General features: G+C 58.7%; 1 protein-coding gene across 2 annotated transcripts; it reads right to left on the bottom strand.

The window, feature by feature from the left end:
- Positions 1-2610: 2610 nt before the first annotated feature.
- On the bottom strand, positions 2611-17450 carry PLEKHF1 (pleckstrin homology and FYVE domain containing 1). Of its 2 annotated transcripts, none has more exons than XM_045796120.2 (2): positions 17325-17450; positions 2611-10042 (listed from the first exon to the last, which is right to left on the bottom strand). In XM_045796120.2, exon 2 carries the CDS (start codon positions 10023-10025, stop codon positions 9186-9188), a length of 840 nt encoding a protein of 279 aa, XP_045652076.1. In that variant the 5' UTR covers positions 10026-10042; positions 17325-17450; the 3' UTR covers positions 2611-9185. The 2 variants fall into 2 exon arrangements, with proteins under 2 accessions (XP_045652076.1, XP_045652077.1); XM_045796121.2 differs by lacking the exon at positions 17325-17450 and adding an exon at positions 17083-17318.
- Between the last annotated feature and the right edge of the window lie 1003 nt (positions 17451-18453).

Raw genomic sequence — 18453 nt, 5'->3', positions numbered from 1 at the left:
GAGGGGAGCAGCTGCGGGCTCCTCTGCTGAAGGGTGCGAACTGGTGTAACTGCTGCAGGGAACGACCGGGAAGCACCCGCTAAAGCAAACATGTGTCTGTCCTGTGGACACAATAGTGCCACCCCTACCATGCACCTGGAGGACTGAGAGCTTCGTCCACCAAAGACCTCTACGGGCACGGCCCCAGCAGCTTTCTTCGCGCCAGCTCCCGACTGGAAACAACCCAAATGCCCACCCACAGTAGAGCGGACCCCCAGTTGTGGAGGGCTCCCTCAATAGAATATTCCACCCCTTGAAAAACACCAAGTACAGATGCTCACGGCAACATGGGGGCATCTTACACACATAATTTGAACAAAGAAGTCTGGGAAAAAATGCATACAATAGGATTCTATTCATAGGAATTAAAAACAACAACAACAACAACAACAAGGGAAAACTTTGGTGAACACCAGTCACCCTCGAAGGCAAGACCCTTGGGGGGAGCCCGAGGGAGCTATCTTGCCCTAGGAGGGTGCCCATGTGCTTGCACACTTCTGGCGTGTGTGTGTGTGTGTGTGTGTGTGTGTGTGTGTGAAGTCTCACTAAGCTGAAGTCTCACTGACTTAAGATTCGTGCACTTTACTGGATGTAGGTTAGACCTCAATAAAAAACCCCGAAGTCCCAGGGGGTGCCCCAGATGGCTGACTGCCCCCACTTATGAACTATGTGTCCCCCATGCTAATTTCGTCCTCCTAGTGCTCTGAAGACTTATTGATTTTCCTAACTGCTCACTCCTTGACCTTTGGAGAGGAGATCAATGTGCGAAAGACCCTGCACCGAACAGTGGAGGACCTGGGCGCTCTCAGGGAGCCCCTCCTCGCAGAGCTCAGTGTTTCTGCACCATTGTTGTCCTAACTGGACGACTGGATGGGCTTTGTTTCCCCAAATCAGGTTTGCATCTGAATTATGTTTGTTCCTCAGAGTTTTGACTCATGTGATAATCAGCTTGTGCCTGAGTGAGATGTCGCATTGTTTCTGACTTGAATAAAGGAAACAATCACTGTGGTCCATTGTGCTTTTGAATGCTCTGTTTTCATATCTTGGAGCCGTTCATCATTGGGTGGGTTTCTCCCTAATTGAATTGAAAGCTGCACAGTGTCTTTGCGACAGCCTCGTTCTGGGATGAAGGTAGGGCGCCCGAGCCCCTTCCCAGGACCCTCCTGAGAGCCAGGCTGTGACCCACTGCCACGTGACTCTGGACCACTCCTCTCTGCACAGGTGGGAGAAGTGAACATGGACCCTTACAGCCCTCAGTACGTCCCCTCAGTCCTACCAACTAGGCGGGTTGTTCTGATCCAGATCCTGTCCTCATGTCTAGAGCCAGGATGTGGATGGCTTAGCTGCGTGGGAGGAACAGTCCTGTGCTTGCCTTTATCCCCCCCCCACCACTACCACATTCACACACTCCGACACCGCATGTGGGGGGCTCCCCCCACCAAGCGATTCTCCGCAGCCCCAGCTCGGGGTCCTACAGTCCAGTCTGTTTCTGACACAATCTCCCTGATGTTAGTGCAGATGCCACACACAAGACTGCCCCCACTTCAGATGGCAAGCGCAGTCCAGGGTGTCACCTGTCCTTGTCACTGACCAGCTATAAATCAGGGTTCCCGTGATGCCCTCCTTGGGCTTGATGATTTGTTTAAAGAGCTCACAGCACTCAGTGAGATACGCTGAGCGGTTTATCGTAAAGGATGGGATAAAGGCTACAGAGGAGCGGCCGGGTGAAGAGACACGTTGGGCAAGTTATGCCGGAAGGCTGTGAGCTCCCCCCCAGGTGCACCACCCTCCCAGCACCTCCCCGTGTTCGCCAACCCAGAAGCTCTCTGAAGCTTGTACTCCTGGGGTTTTTATGGAACCTTCATCATGTCTGATCATTAGCTCAGTTTCTGGTCACCCTCCCCTTTCAGGAGAATGAGGGTGGGACCGAAAGTTCCAAGCTTCTCATCATGGCTTGGTCTTTCTGGTGCCCACTACGTTCTGCCTCATTACGACACAAGGCACTCCGGTCACCCGGGAAATTCCAAGGTACTTGGGAGCTCTGTGCCAGGAATTGGGAGTAGAGACCACTGCTTTTTTTTTTCTTTTGTATTATTTCACGCCAGGGAGTACCAGGGTGTGAGTACCCGAAGGAAGAACATACAGAGAAGCCACAGGTGCCCAGCACCCCGTGAGCCCCCTCCAGCAGCAGGGCACAAGGAGCTGGGAGCTGGGCTCTGTTTCAAGGTGAGCACATGAGTGCGGAACAGAAGGGCGTGGGGGGCCTGGGCCTGTCCTGGGGGTGATGACTACATCCTGGCCCCCAGCCAGACTCCCTCTCCCTGAGAGCCTCTGCCTAGACTCCATCTCTTAGACCAGCTCTAGCTCAAGCCTGGGGGAAAGAGCTAAGCAAGTGGCTAGCTTGGCCCACGGCTGAGAGGGTTCCAGACGTTCTGGGTGGGGGTGGGGACTCCAGGAGGCTTGGTTGGGATACAAAGGAAGGCATTTTGGCATTTTAAGAATGTTGGCAATTTGCAACTGCATAAAGTTTTCTTTTGCACAGACAAAGGGAAACTTGTGTGTGTGTGTGTGTGTGTGTGTGTGTGTGTGTGTGTGGTTTCAGAAGCCTGGAAGCCTGTTCCCACACCCCGGGTGTTGCTGTGGGCAGCGAGGGGTCGCAGTAAGCCCCAGAGAAACAGCGGGCAGCAGCACCGGTGATGGGCTCCAGGCACCCAACTCCCCTCCTCCTAGCTTGGGCACTTCTCTGAGCAGAACCGCTCTCCAGAAAGGCTGTGTTTTGGGGTCAGAACATCTGGCAGGACCCCCTAAAGTGACACTCCAGGGATTGAAATTTCCCCTTGTTTTTGCCCAGAAATGTCTGGCTTGGTCTTCCCTCCAGCCCCCTTCTCTCCCTCCCTGCCCGCCTGCCAGCCTTTCTGTTTTCAGCATTGGAACATTCCAGTCAGAGCTGGGCTCTGTGGTGGTGAGGGGAGCCAGCAGGACATAGGACTCTGGGAGGACACGGGACAGGGCTCTGGCACTGCCCCTGACTCATGAGTGTCAGGGGTGCACCTGCCCCGGGGGCCACGGCTTCCCAGCCCCAACAGTGAAGGAAATGGGGAGAAGCACCTGAGAGCTTCCTGGATGTTCACTCTCCCTTCCTGACTGTGAGCCCCCGCCCTCACTCTCGATTCCTCCCTTCTAGACTTCTCCAAAAGCTAGTCTGAAACCGTGACAGGGGGAGTCTGGGAGGGCAAAGTAGGAGGCAGGCTGAGAGAGGCGGGAGGGGTGTGTGCACGCGTGTATGCACAGGGCTCGCTGTCCGTTGGGATAAGGACTCTACCTCGCAGCCCTTGGCCCGGGCCCATCTCTGTGGTCTTGCCTGAACCACTCCCTCCAGGGCCCTACAGAAGCTCCTTCAGGGCCCCAGTGCTCCACAGTCTCCCCCAGGTTGGGCCTGGGTGGTCTAGGAAGGCGCAAGAGGGTGGGGGACAGGCAAGGGTCAGGAGAGCCCCCCGCCCCAATGCTGGGCTCAAAGGCATGGGTACAGGCACCAATGGAGGCAGGACTAGCTGGTTAGGGGAAGCTGATGGGGTCAGTTTGGATGCAGCGGCTTTGAGGTTCCGTGACCCCAGCATCTTGCCAACACCCCCCAGGAGCTGGGGAAGTCCCAAGGCCACCTTCCAAGAAAGGCATCTGCAGAACCCAGCTGAGAGTTGTGGGGGCTGCAGGTGAATGATGAATGAGTGGCCCCTGCCCTCGAGCAGCCCAGACTTGAAGGCCCACTCAGGCACCTCATGACGGAGGGAGGGTGGGAGCCAGAGCTGGAGCTGCAGATGCTCCAGGAGCACAGACGGGACAGCCACGCTGCCCTGGGCCAACCGGGAAGGCTGCAGAGGGGTGGTAGCGGCAGCACTGGGGCCGCAGGGAGGGCCGAAGTTCATGCACAGAGGGGGATGCTGCGTTCAGAGTCAGCAAGTAGCCCAGAGAAGCCCAAGGTCTGGCTATGTCCGCCTTAAATCCCTCCTCTTGCCCCAAGTTCTGTTCTCTGGGCCCAGGTCTCTCGCTAAGTCTGCCCAGGGCTAAGGCCGCGCACACACGTGGAGGCCGTGCGCCCCTTCACGGAAGGAGCCTGGCTGCAGACAGAGGCAGGGAGACAGCTGGCAAGCACTGAGGGAGGCTTCGGGCAGCCCAGAGTCTGCTGGCGCTCAGTGTGAAAAGCCTCAGACTCGGAGGCGGCCTCTCCCCTGCCCACAGGCCTCGGAGGGTTACTTCCTGCAGGCCTGGGTCAGAGGCCGGCCAGCGGAAGTGGCTGCCTTGGTTTGCGAGAGTGGCCTGAGAGCCCCAGGATCCTGGCTGAGAATTGGGTCAGTCTTGCAGTCACTCCCCACCTGCCCGGTAGCTGAGCCCGGCAGGGGCCCTGACTTCCCCTGCAGACTCCTTCTGGCTAAGTCCCCAAGAACAGGCTGGGGCTGGGCAGAGGCCAGGCCAGCTGACATCCTCTAAGGCCAACCTGGATGATGTCCCCCTACAAACAGGTCTGACGTCACGTCTCCATAAAGCTCTGCCTGGGAGGGGGTGGATGGGCGCTTCCTGTCCCTGCTGACAGGGCAGCGGTCAGAGTCTGGGGGAAGGGGCTGCTCCCCAACCCTCCAGAAAGCCAGGGCCGCCAGTTCCTCATGCAGCACTTGACCAGAGGCTCCAGAGTTGAGGCTCAATTGCCATCTCATTATCATCTCTTCTGCCCCAAGGCCCCCAACCTCATTTCTTATTCGATTCATTTATTCAATTCACAAACGTTCAGTGTCAGGGGCAGGAGGGGATAGTGATCAAAAGACCCAGAGTCCCAGTCCTGGCGGAGACCACCTTCCTCTTTGACAAAGTCGTGCCTCCCTGGGGCTCAGCCAAACATCACCTTCTCCAGGAAGCCCTCCCTAATCACACTACTATTCTGGGAGCTCTGGCCATTGGCTTCGTCTATCCCTCTCTCAGGACTCAGGCCACATCCCCTTCAGACTCAGGATGGCCTTGTGTGTAACCTGGCTCTGCCTTCCTGGGACCAGCAGCCAACGGTCTCAGTAAGAGGCAGTCAGTGTCACCATCAGCATCACTGCCCCCCCCCCAAATCGTCATCAAGGAGGGATAAGATTCCTCCAGTCCCGTCAACCCCTTGCCTGGCTCCCTGCCTCTGACAGTGCCCAGTTGTGAGCAGCGCCCATGCCAGCCGGCCCTATTTAAGAAAACTCAGCATCAAAAAGTCCCAACAGTCAGAACTCCCAGGTAGGGATCACTGGCTTAGTGCCTGCAGAGGCCTCCCTCAGTATCCGAGTCCCGCAGGACCACTGCAGCCCTGCCCTGCAGGGGCAGGTCAAACTCTAAAGGGAGGCCTGCCAGTCAGTCCATCCCCGAATGTCCTGAGGTCACTGCTGAGACTTCCCTTTCCACCTGGAGAGACTTCAGTCAGGACTGATGCCACAGGGGTGCTTCTGGCAATGCTGAGGTGGTGGGGGGCTCCAGTGCCCCTCAAATGCACGGGCCCCATCCTTGGACCCTCCCCGTGGACCCTCCCCTGGCTGGTCTCTACCTCCTAGGATGAGGGGCAGGGCAGGCCCCTCCCAGGGCTGGAGGTTCAGCCTCTGGCAGGAACACGGAGTCCGTGCACAGCTGGGAGGAAGGATCCCTGGGCTGTGGAAGGGAGCACTTGGCTGCCAGGACAGTGGGTTCCCGGTCCTTGCCAGGCCTTGTAAGCAAAGCCCCAGGAGAGAGCGAAGGCTGGGACATAGGCCCAGCAGACCCAGCCCTGCAGCCAGACCTCAAGCTTCATTCTGGGAAGAGGGAACATCACGAAGAGCAGAGGCATGACTCAGCTGAGAACTCCCGACCTCCAAGCGCAGGGGCGGCGTGGTGGCCAAGGGCAGGGGTCAACTGTGTGGCCTCAACTAGGGGCAGCTCTGGAGCCTCGCAGGACCACACCTGCTGGGGAAGTAGATGAGAGAAAGCAGAACCCCCGGCAGCCTGGCGGGCGGCCAGCCCCTTCTCAGAACAGCCTGGGGGGCGGCTGGAGGCAGGGCCTAGCCTGACCCATGACCCAAGCCAGGCTGACGAAGCTGTCCCTGAAGGGGACCAGACCTAAAGGAGTCGGAGATGGGGTCTCCTGAGGCAGCACCTTCCCTTCTCGGGCCCACATCTTCTTTTCTGTGAGGTCTTGCTTCCTCCCAACCCACTCCCCTCTGGGCTTCAGTGGCCGGGGGCGCTGACCATCACCGACCTCACACACGGGCCCAGGGCAAATGTTTAGCCCGTGGCATTTATCTTGCTTCCCGGCACACCATCTGCTGTCATCCAGAACAGGGGAGAGGCCAGCCCTTTAGGAGGAGATGGGGACAGCCAAGGCTTGCCATCCGCCACCCACCACCGCAGGCAGACGTGGCCTCAGTGGAGCCTAGCTCCCCTTTCAGGGATCCTAGGAGTCTAGGGAGGCTGTCCAGCCACTCTCCCTGCCTCAGCCATCTGCCCACAGCAGTCAGGGCAAGCTCTGGAAAGCAAAGAGCACACTTGCCGCCTTGTGGAAGGTTCCAGTGGCTCCCGGCTCATCTGAGCTGGCCCCACCACCTGTCTGGCCTCAGTCCAGCCATGCTGCTCGAGAACGCCTCCTCTCCTCAGGGCCTTTGCACTTGCCATTCCCTCTGTCTGGAACGCCACCTCCCCAGCTGGCATTGCTCGCTCTTTCTCACCATTTGCGGGGAGCTCACCTCCGTGGAGTGCTGCCTTCCACCTGCCCACCATGTCATGCCTCAGTCCCTGTCCCCAGGACTGACACCACCTGCTCCCATGCCTATTTGTCTCCTCGGCTAGAGGAGAAACCTTGAGTGGGGACCTTGTGTGTCTCACCCACGGCTGTGTCCCCAGCACCTGGCATGGCACAAAGCAATGCATCCGCATGAATGAAGGCCCCCCAAAGCTTGTTGCCACTCAAGCCCTTGAGTCCTTGCAGGCCCTAATAGGTGGGGGGTACAGGGGAAGCAGGCCTAAGGGTCCTGGGCTGAGGGCTGAGCCAGCAGCTACCCAGTCCTGGTGAGGAGGGCATGGCTCTCGGCCACCTGCCCCACACGCCTAGGGTCTAGTCTGTGCCCCTGTGGCAGGCCCCTGCAGAGAAGGCTGGCAGGTCCCAGCTGCAGGCAGTCCTCCTTCCTGTCCACAAGAATGCTGCCCGGTGCTTCCTCTCCCCCTTCACCAGGCACGGGAGGCTCCAGGGGAGTGGGGCTGTGACCAGGAGGCCAGGGGTTGGAGCTGGGCACTCCCTGCCCCAGCACCGGCCCTGGGGGGAAGGGATGGCACTGCCTGGCCCGGCTATGAGAGGGTATCTGATCCGTCTTCAGGAAGTTGCCCCTCACCCCGTGACCTGTCCCGCCCTGAGCCCTCTGCCCAGGCAGAACCAGCCTCGACCAGTTTGTGTGGCTCAGGGAGGCCAAGGGCTTGAAAACCAACCAGTTGTTCTTGGAAGCACCTCTGACCCTCCCCCGCCCGCTCCCTCTGCCCTTGCAGGAAGGCCACAGGCAGGCCCTGATGCCTGGCGCTTTACCCCTTCTGCCCTCCCTCACAGGGGTGGCTCCCCTAGCTGCCCCTGGGAGCCAGAGACCAGCTGAATCGGAGGTGGTCCTCTAACCAGAGCCTCAGGGTTCTGTCTGTACAAGAGGACTTGAGAACTGGCCAGAGGGCGATTCTTCCCCCAGGGCCTGGAGCCTGGTGAAGGGGTTTTGGGCATGGTGCCATGTGAGCCAGGAGAGGCTTTCCTGGTCCCAGAGTCACTACTTCCAGCTGACAGTGACTTCCCCCTCCGCCACGGTGGGCTCTGGCCAAGGTCAGCCCTGCAACAGGGAAAAACCAGAGCAGAAGCAAATCGGGAGACCATCAAAGGACCCACGACCATGTTGCCAGCTGTGGGCCAGGCCTCAGGAGGCTGGCATTCCAGCTCCAGCCCCAACACACTGGCTCTGAGCAAGGCCACTAACTGCCCTTGGGGCTTCCCCACTCAGCGACACCGTCCCCAGGGGCAGGCCAGGCAGGAGGCCGCCTGGGAGAGCTTTAAACCGGGAAGGCCCAGGCAGAGCCGGACAGGCGGCTGTGTGTGTACTCGCTGCCCATCCGTTTAGATGACTCACACCAAGGGAACAGGGTTACAGGTGCCGGGCCATGGGCAGAGCACGCAGGTGGACGGGGACGTGTCCTCGGGAAGCAGCCCAGGTGTGGCATGAATGTCTGACCCCACTGTGCTGCCAGTGTTCCTGGGACACCCAGTGTGGGGGACAGCTGTGGACATCTGCCACCTTGCATGGTTTCAGCCCCTGATGAGCTGTGTCTGAAGCAAGACACTCCTGAACTTTTTGACCACGTGAGTCAGTAAACGTTCTTTTTATTGTTAAATCAGTCTGGGTAGGGTTTCTGTCACTCTCAATGAAGGGTTCTAACAGAAAACACTGCTTTCCCCTGCCACAGGGCGAGACAAGGACAGGACCGAGGGGCATCAGACACCTTGAGAGAGGGGAGATGGGGCCAGAGGTCCGGGCACGTGCCCTGGACCCCGGGGAGCCAGGCTGCAGTCCCACGCCTGGCGGGCACGGCAGTCTCTTGCCTGGCTCAGGGCGAGCCCACACGCCTGGCCTGAGAAGGCCCAGCCAGCCGGGCAGGTGGGTGCCAGCAAGGTGCATGGGCAGACCTGATTCCCAGCACTCCCAGTCTTGGCTGGGGGTGTGCTTCTCTGGCAGGCAGGTGCTGGGGTGCACGGCCTCAGGCGACCTCCCCCAGTCCTGTCTTCCCTCTGGTCCTGAAAGGTGCCCGGGTTGTTTATTTCAAGGCATCCTCTGGGACCACAGCTCCTAGGGCCAAGAAAAGGCATTTATTGGCTCCTCAGAGGCCAAAGTGTTTGGAGTTTGCGAAGTGGAAAGAGAATTACCTGAAGTGAAAAGATGGGTGCCAAAGTCCAGCACAAAGTCACCCGGGTCGGAGAGAAAGAGCCATTCCCACGGCCCCTGCCACCCGCCGGGCCGGGTCCCCGGGGTGGAGTGGGGGGCAGCCCGGGAACTCCGCCCTCGCAGGGGCCTGGGCCACGGAGGCCGCTCGGGCACCCAAGGGACCGGGAGGCCCTGCCCCACAGCCACGGAGCCCGGTCAGCTGTGGAAGGCTGACCAGGAGACGCCCGAGGAGTAGAACTCCACGCGGCTGGGCCAGTCGCCGTCCCCACTGCCCTCCCTGTCCTCGTCAGAGTCCTCATCGTCCCCGCTGGACGCCCCGCAGACGGCCCCCGCGAGGTAGGCGGGCTGCCCGGGGGACCCCACGCCCGGCTCCTCCTCCTCCTCCTGCCGCTTCTGGGCGGCCAGCTCGCGGTAGCAGAGGCTGCAGACGCGCAGGGGCTTGGGCGACAGGCGCGGCAGGAGGAAGCGCTGGCGGGAGCACTCGGCACAGACCACGAAGCCGCACTTGCGGCAGTGGTGGCGCCGCGTGAGCGCCGAGAAGCGCGTCTGCGTGCAGCGCATGCAGATGTCCGTGGCCTTGTCCGGGATCCAGGGCGCCGCGTGCTCCGTGCTGGGCTGGCGGCCCGTGGCCAGCAGCTGCCGCCGCACGCACTCCTCGATGTGGCTGATCCACTCCTGGCGCTCGGTGTTGGAGGCGGCTGACACCACGAAGGACTTCTTGGCCGTCTTGATCATCCAGCGGTTCTTGGCCTGCAGGGTCTCGGGCAGCGGCTCGAGCGTCACCTCCTCCAGCGGGATGATGTGCTGGCTGCGGTACTTGCGCTTGCTGAGCACGATGCTGCCGTACACCAGGATGTCGTTGAACAGGAAGAAGATGCGCGGCTTGGCCTTCTTGCGGCACTCCTTGGTCAGCACGCCCTCGCCCAGCAGCACCCGGCCTGGCAAGGCCAGCGGCTGCCCCGACGCCCCGAAGCAGCTCTCCACGGCCGCGATGCGCTGGCTGTTGATCTCCGTGTTGGCCAGGTAATCCACCATCTTCTCCGGCAGCCCGGCTGTGGGAGGAGCGGCAGGTGAGGGTCCAGCTGGGGGGGGGGGGGGCGGGACCACACGGCCCACGACCCCCGCCCCAGCTCACTGTCTCTCCCCGCCTCCCCAGCCAGACAAACCACTCATTATCCCACTGTAACCCACAGGGCCCAGACGGCTAGCCAACCACACAAACTCGCTGCCCCAGAAGCCACGAGCCAACTCTTCTTCGACAAGGAGCAGCCAGAGATGAAGGGGGAGTCCCCGGTGAGGGGCACCTCGAGGATGGGGGGTGGCAGAGAAGACGTGTGACTGAGCCAGGCCACCACTGTGGCCAGTGCGGGCTCAACTCCCTGGGCAGCCTTGGGAGCCAGAGGAGAACACGCCTCAACGCTGTCCACCCAAGGGGCAAGGCTACTGAGCCCCAGCTGCCATCCGGGGCTCCCAGGAGCACGAGAGACCGGGCACTTTGGGCCTGCCCCAGGGGGACCGGGCAGGTGCAGGTGAATGTACCGGGGCAGCGAGTGCCGGGCACCAGGTGTCTGCAACCTTAACCCATCACAGACTCCGCCACCCACCAAGCCAAACCATCGCAGACCAGCAGCCTGCTCCCTCGGCCTGTGGCTCAGTGGTCACCACTGCCTGCGTCGCAGATACCACCTGCTGAGTGCTTCCTCCGTGTCGAGCACGACTATCTTATTTAGTCCCCACACCAACTCGAGGACGCAGAATCCCCCAATGACGGGGGAGACTGAGGCTCTGTGAGTAAGCTCCCAGAGCTTGTTCCTCGGGAGACAGCGCCTTCCTCATGGAGTGTGAGGCCCACTCTGTCCTCCTCTGCCAGGCACGAAATGTCAGTGGCCCAGATCTCATCCAGCACCCCCCCATTCTATCCACACACTCCCTTCGACCCTCTGGAAGACTACCCAAATACTGCTGACTCCCCAGGTCAAGCCTCCAGCCGTGGACGTCCACCTGCCCACGTGATTTCCCACCTGCTCATCTAAGAAGGTCCTCAAATTCAACAGGCCCAACACAAACCCAGCTTTTCCCTCCCATTCTTCTTTTCCATAAACAGAACCACCATTCACCCGTTTGTTTGAGCCCCAAATCTAGGACTCATCCTTGAATCTCCTCTTTCCTGTACCCCCAACAGTCACCTCATGAGCAAGCGCCACCATTTTTGTCTCTCACAACTGGCCAGAGTTTGCCCACTTCTCCCCACACAGGTGTACTGCTGAATCACAGCAAGGCATCATCATGTCTTGCCTAAAATAGGCTGTCCCGTGCTGGCTCCATCCTGCGACTGGGCTCTCAGTTCTCACCTCCCTTCGGAAAGGGTCTCTGACAACGCCATCTCAAGTACAGGGTTGGCAAACTATGGCCTGAGGGTCAAATCCGGCCCGCAGCCTGTTTTTGTAAATAAAGTTTTATTGGAACACAGCCACGCTCATGCACTTAAAATTGTCTGTGGCTGCTTTCATGCTACAATGGCAGAGATGACTAGTGGTGACAGACACCATGGGCTGTAAAGCCTAAAATATTGACTACCTGGCCCTTTACACAAAAAGTTTGCTGTCCCTTCCTCTAAGATGTTACCTATTTTGTTTTTTCTTCCAGGACTTATCAGGGCCTACTATTTTCTTGTCTATCGATCATTTGCTTACATGTTTTCCATTTCCCTCACTGGGTTCTAAGCTCCATGAGAAAGGAGCCTTTTCTTGCTCACTACGGTATCCCCAGTGCTTGGAACAGTGCCGAGCACACAGTAGGTGTTCTGTAAGTCGCTAGCGAATGAAGGAACCTTTCCAAAGCTCCCCGAGGGCCTGCCGTGCATGAGTCAGCCTTACATCCAAGGAGGAAGCAGGTGAGTGAGAGCTGACCTCACGGCCACCGCCATGTGCACACGTGTGCACAGGCATACACAGCATGACCCTGGCCAAGCCAATCACGCACGTGGTATTTCTGGGTCACCACACTGCAGTTCTGTAAGTCAGACCACTTGTGGGAAGCCAGAGCGGGGCCCAGGGTGGGGGCGGGACGCATTGCACAAGAGGGGTGCTCGGCCCCCTGAGTCACAGACCGCTTGCCCCCTTCAGACCACAAGGCATCCTGAGAATTGCTGCCCACACTACCTTATGTAAGAACCACTATTTTTAGGTTGCTAATCTTGGCTGTGTGTTGCAAACCTCGCTGATTATTGGTGACAGACCTGGGCTGTCCTGCTAGAACTGATCACGGGGTCCCTGCTGTGGACAATCTGGCAAAATTCCAGAGGCCCCAGCTGGGCTGAGTGCTGGGATGGGCCGGCTGAGGGCTCTGCAGGAGGGGCTCAGAGCGCGGCAGACCGAGACCCCCAAGAGCCGTTGAGTTTGTGACGTGCAGCGGAGACGACAGAGATGCCTAGCGGGGGGGGAGCGGGTCCCACACCCGGGCCACTCACACGCGGGAGGACTGCCGGCAGCTACGACGATTCACCCAATCTCTGTGGGTCAACGTGGAGTGACAACAGACATCAGACACTGCGGGGAAAAAGCAACCTGCCGGACGGTATGTGACAGCTTACGTGTATACATGACACAACGTTGCAAACGTGTTTAAGAACTAGATCTACGAATAAAGATGGAGAGGATGTAACTTTGCACTCAAGAGAGTAGCTACTATTAAAAAATAAATAAAAACCTAAAAGACCCAGGCCATAACAAGTGTCGGCAAGGACTTGGAGAAGCTGAAACCCTGGTGCACTGTTGGGGGAAATGTCAACGGGTGTAGCACTAACAAAAAGAGTATGGAGGCTCCTCGAGAGATCAAATTTAGAAATCCCATACGACCCAGGAATTCCATTCCTGGGTGTCTCCCCACCGGAAAGCAGGGTCTCCACGTGGTATAGCCCACCCACGTTCACAGCGGCATTATTCGCGGTAGCTGCGAGGCAGAAGGAACCCAAATGTCCATCGGTGGGTGAACAGCTGAACAAATGTGCAACAGAAGATTATTCAGCCATAAAAGGAAGGAAACTCTGACCCCTGCTACCACGTGGATGAACCCTGAAGACGTTTATGCTCCATGAAATAAGCCAGAAAAACGACAAGTACAGTATGGTTCCACTCACATGCGGCACTGCAAGTAGTCAAATTCACAGAGACAGAAAGTAGAAAGGTGGTTGCCCAGGTTGGGGGCCGGCGGAAGGAGGAAGAGCTGTTATTTAATGGGTACACAGTTTCGGTTTTGCAAGATGAAAAGAATTCTAGAGATGATTCACAACAATGGAGATTTACTTACTACCACGGGACTGCACACTCAAAACTGCTTAAGACGGGTTCAAAACCAATGATGGACCCCAGCCGAAGTCAGGAGAAAGTGGCCTGGAGACAGGGCACCTGGATGTAACCAGCTATGGGCGCGGGGAGTGGATCAAGGAGGACTTCACCTTTATCTAGAACATTCTTTCTTTTATTTAAAAAAAAGCAGCAGCAACGTGTTAAAATCACAATACCAGTCAATTGCTGGAAGTGGGAATGTGAGCTTCTTTTTAATTCTCTCTAAATGTAAGGTCCTCAAAAAGACAAGAGTCACAGGACAGAGTCTGCACCCAGAGCCCTGAGCTCCACTGGCTGGGAGCTCCACCCTGCAGGGCTCGCGGCGGGTCACCTGGCAGGGCCTCCCCTGACCGCACGGTGTCGGGGCTCAGGGACACAGGTGATGCTGGGAGGGAGCAATGAGGAAGGATGCCACTTGTTCCCTCCGAGCTGTGTGTCACCCAATCTGGCGGCCACGGACCGAAGCTTAACACATTTGGCTGCTCAGGCAGACAGACTATGTGCTGAGACGGAAGAGAGCAGACGGCCCCCATCTGGCCCTGGGGGGTGTGGTGAGCTCTAGAGGCCAGCTTGCCCAGGTCCCCCTCTGACCCGACGCTACCCAGGTGGGCAGCATGGAGGAAGTGAAGAGCAGAACCCAGGGAGGGGAGAGGTTTAGGCAAGAGAGGGCCTATAACACTGTCCCCTTGTCCCTTGTAGGGGGTACCGGGATGCCCCATGCAAGACCCCCATGCTGCCTGGCCCCAGCCAATGATTTTCAGACCCTTTCCAGGCCCTAACTGCCCCCGCCCAGTTGCCGGCAGCAACAGGTGACCCAGGAAGGGTGGGGTATTTGTGAAAGGGGTCTGGGCTCTGAGCTGATCCCACACACGGACTGCGGTATCCAGAAGGCTCTCACGCCCCTCTCCTCCATGAGCCTATACTGGGTCCCAGGCTGGGTGAGGGCTGGGCAGACAGCATTCTCCCAGGGTTCCCCCCAAGTCTCCCCACCCTTCCCACAACCATAACTTCACACCTGGTTTGACACGGCCTGGAGATTTCTCTTGGTAAATACGGCATCCCTTCACCCAAGCAGTTATTGTTCTCACCAAAGAAGTGAACCTCCCTCCTTTAAGACAGGGGAGGAGAGAGCTGACCCGTTTCTCTTGGGACCGGCCTGCCTCAGGACAGCCTCCAGCCTTGGGACAGTGCCTGTGCTGCTTCCGGTGTGGTACCCAGCACCCGGGCTGCTGACAGACGGTGGACACTTGAGAAGCGTCAGTGTCTGGCAGCAGGGAAATGAATAGAGCTGCTTTTTGGGAAGGGTTTGGGGGGCTGCCAGGCTCCTGGGCTGGCCCTCCCGAACACAAGTGATCCCACCACCCAAATGGGCTGAAGGTACTCGGTCAGCACTGGGGTGTGGGGAGCCATGCCGCAAGTGTTGCTGGATGGCCAGGGTTCTGTACGTGACAGCTGAGGGGTCACACGTGACCTACACCAGGGCTGGCCAATCCACATCAGGTCGGACCCAGTGCCGGCTTCTCTAAATCCAATTCATTGGAACACGGCAACAGACACTGGCTTGCAAAGCCTCAAACACTGACCATTTGGCTCCTTACAGAAGTTTGCAGACCCCTGATCTGCATCTCATCTATACCACCCCATGCTGTCAAATGCAGAACGCACCTACTCCGGGACCACCTGACACAGGGCTGTGTCCCGAGGGAGCTTGCTCTCTCCTCCACTCAGAAACAGGCTGTGTGATTTGAGAGAGATGTCTGGGGCCCCACCCTGGGAACCCTGGAAAGTAGGACCTAGGAGGGGAATCCAGGTCCACCCTTCTGGGAGAGCTACAGTTGGGGACACTGCTTATCAGAGAGGGAGGTACCTGGCCAAGATCACAGAGGCGGGGAGTCAGGATGCTGGCCCCTTGTACTGTCCTTTGGCTTCTTCTGACTGGGGGCAGGCTGATTGATCGCCGCCCCTCCTTCCCTCCAGCCCCAACCAGGCCCACTGTGCCCCCATGCCTGCTGGATTTCACCTTCCAAATGTGTAGTCTAAGTCCCGTCATGTGCTAGACACAGTCCTCCTGCGCTTGGCACCAGGTGACAGCAAAGACGTAGGGACCAGGCCCTTTAGCAACAGACTCCCTGGTGGGACAGTCAGACTAGGAAGTAAATCAACAAGGTAATTTCTGATGGTGCGTGCTAAGTGCCGTGAAGCAAAAGGCCGATCTGCCTGGCAGAGCTGGGGTGGGGGTGGGGGTCAGGCAAGGCCTGGTGAGGAAGTAACCTTGCACCAAGCTTAACACTGGGAAAGAGCCAGTCATGCAAAGGCCGGAGGAAAGACTGTTCTGGGCCTTGGGAACAGCTCAGGAATCTGACCTGTGGAGGCCATAGAGGAAGGAGTGAGGGGTAAGAGGTAAGATCAAAGGGGCCAGCAAAGGCCAGTCTTGAAGGTTCAGAGGCCAAGATGAGGATTTGAGGTTTTCTCCAAGTACCCTGAGGAGAGTGCCATGATCCAAGTGTCCTTTCCTTCCAGAGGGGCTGCCCCTCAGCCTTGTCTAACCCTGTGCTTCCTGGAGGCCCTTCTCCATGAAAAAAAAAAAAAATAGTAAGAAGGAAAATAAACCTGAGGTGCTATTAACTGGAGCTTACAGCTCGCCAGTTACAATAGTAAGCACATTGTAAGTATTCTCTCACTTAATCCTCCAGAAAGCCCCACGGGGGAAGTACCACCCCCATCATCAAAATAACCGCCCAAGGGCTCCGTGCAGTGATGGGGGAGCCCAGCTCCAAGAAGTCGTTCTTGACCAAAGACAGAATCAGAAATCCTCAAGTCCAAAGGGCGAGGCCCCTCTCCAAATGCCTGATCCCCTGCCCCACCCCCCAACCCCATCCCAACCCAGGAATCCCTTCAGGTGGCCTGGGCAGGTCCCCTAGCTAAGCTGGGCTGCCTCACCTCTTGTCTTGGCAGCCCTTTGGGCTGACGTGTGCAGAGACACAGGCCTAAGTCAGAGTCATCTCTCGGCCCGCACAGACCCCAGTGGAAATTATGTGCCCAGGAACAGCCCAGTACTAAGTGGAAACTCTGTGCCAAGAATGGCCCCAGCAATGATCCTCACCTCCTGGCTGGCTTCTGACCCTCTGGGGTGAGATAAGAGCTTTGTTTAAATTGCAAACCAATATTTTCCTTGCACTGTGGAGATCAAGTTTCAGAGTGCCTCAGAACTTTGGAACCTTTGGAACCAACCTTCTCCCCCCTGTAAAGGGGGCTGAAGACACGGCTCCCCTGCTTAACTCTTTCGTGTTCAGGAAGAGAAAGGGAAGGAGATTCCAGCTGATTCCAGGTTGGGAAGGAACTGCCATCCCTAGGGGCCTGCCTTAGTGACTTCCTCTGTGAAATCGGAGATGAAGCCCAGCTTTGACAACTCCTACCAAAAATCACAAACTCCAACCCTTCGGGGGCCAGGCTATTTCACAGTGAGAGAGGCCAGAGAGGACCACGGCTACCCAGAAAGCACGGCCACCCTCCCCGGGTACACTGGGGCTGCTGACTTGGCTCACTTGTGCAGACCCCGAAAACTGGGAGCAAGGAGTGAGGCCCCCCCGATGGCGGCGGCAGGCCAGGACTCTCCACCAAGGGACTACAGGTGTGCGGAGATCCCTGCCACCCCGGGGGGCAGCACCCGCGGGCGCCTCCAGATGTCCTCCGCGCACAAGGTGCACATCCCCGGGGATCCGGCTTCGACCCCCAAGCTCCCTTACCTGTGCTCACCCCGCTCTCCCTGGAGCCCCTGCAGTCTCCACCTCGCCTCCAGCACCCCCAACCAGCAGTAAGTGCCCTTCTCCGCGCCTCCGCTCCGCGTCAGAGTCCGAGGTGGCTCTTGCTGCGCGCCTGTCCCGCCCGAGCCCCGGAGCCACCTCGGAAGGGCGGCCAGGGGAGACCGGAGGCGGCGGGCAGGTAACCTCCTTTCCCCGCGCACCCCTGCCCGGCCGGAGGCCCTTACCTCCTCCGCCGGGTCCCGACGCGCCTGCGCCCCGCCCGGCACCCCTCAGCGAGTCTGTCCTGGGCCGCGGCTTTCCGGTCAGCTAGGCTACCCTGGCGCCGCCCGCGCGGCCGCGTTCCCACTCTCACCGGACACGCCCCCCGCGGCGGCTCCGCCAATCGCAGCCCCGGCGCACGGGCGGGGGCGGAGCCTGAGCTCCAGGCTCCGGGGGTCTGAGTGCCTGGGAAGTGTGCGCGGGCGGGCGGAGCCGCCCCAGTTAGAATGGGCTGGCGGTGGGCGGTCGCCGCAGGCAGGACCTGGACCGAGTTACTTTCCTGAACCTCCCGGGGCTGGTTCTCCAGTCTGACTCCCCCAGGCCCCTGCCCAGTTTCCCCTGCCGCCCGCTGCAGCCCCGCACCCTTCCTGCTCGCACCTCACTGGAGACCATCCTTGCAGGACTCTGAAGGGAGGCCCTGGAATTAGTAGTGTGCCTCGTGCTGCCTGTGGCTGGCCTCCCTGCTGCTCGCTGACCGTCATCTCCTCTAGGCAGCCGGATATTGAAAATCAGCAGCATTTAATCCTTTTTATGTTTTAAACTTTTTCTAGTGGAAACTTTCAAACCTGCATCGAAGGAGAGCCCAGTTCAGTTGGGGTCCACTGAATGTACTCCCTGTGCTGCAACATTCCCAGCAGGTTATGCTGCCCCCCACGGGGGCCCTCCTCTGCCTCCTGGGACACTGGAATGAAATTCCAGGCCTCACCACTCCAGGAGGCCCGTCCCAGCCTCCCTGTGGTCCCCTCCCCGCATTTCATCTCACACTGGCTTCTTCCTGTTCCTCAAAACCTCAAGGATGTTCCCACTTCTGGGCCTTTGCACATCCCCTGTCTCCAGATTTTCCCACGGCTGCATTTTTGACATTGAAAAGTCAAACTGCCATGTCCTCAGAGGCTTCCCTGACCACCCGAAGCAGCTCGCCGCCTCCACCCCAGCACCCTCAACTACCTCACCCAGTTTTATGATTTTGTCAAGTATTTCTCCAACCTGAAGTCATCTTATTCAGTCTCTTGTTTACGTGTTCACGGCTTGTCTCCCCCACCCAGGCAGTGAGTCCCATGGACTGGACGATATTGATCGTGTGCCTTTCTGAAT

Source organism: Ursus americanus, chromosome 21 (assembly GCF_024610735.1).
Source record: "Ursus americanus isolate L20-20 chromosome 21, mUrsAme1.1.p, whole genome shotgun sequence".
NCBI classification, from domain to species: domain Eukaryota; kingdom Metazoa; phylum Chordata; class Mammalia; order Carnivora; family Ursidae; genus Ursus; species Ursus americanus.
The sequence above is the reverse complement of the archived record's forward strand: the minus strand, read 5'-3'. Positions and strand labels throughout refer to the sequence as shown.

Excerpts from the sequence above, each read along its gene's own strand:
- PLEKHF1 (XM_045796120.2), bottom strand. The coding sequence starts at position 10,025 with ATGGTGGATTACCTGGCCAACACGGAGATCAACAGCCAGCGCATCGCG.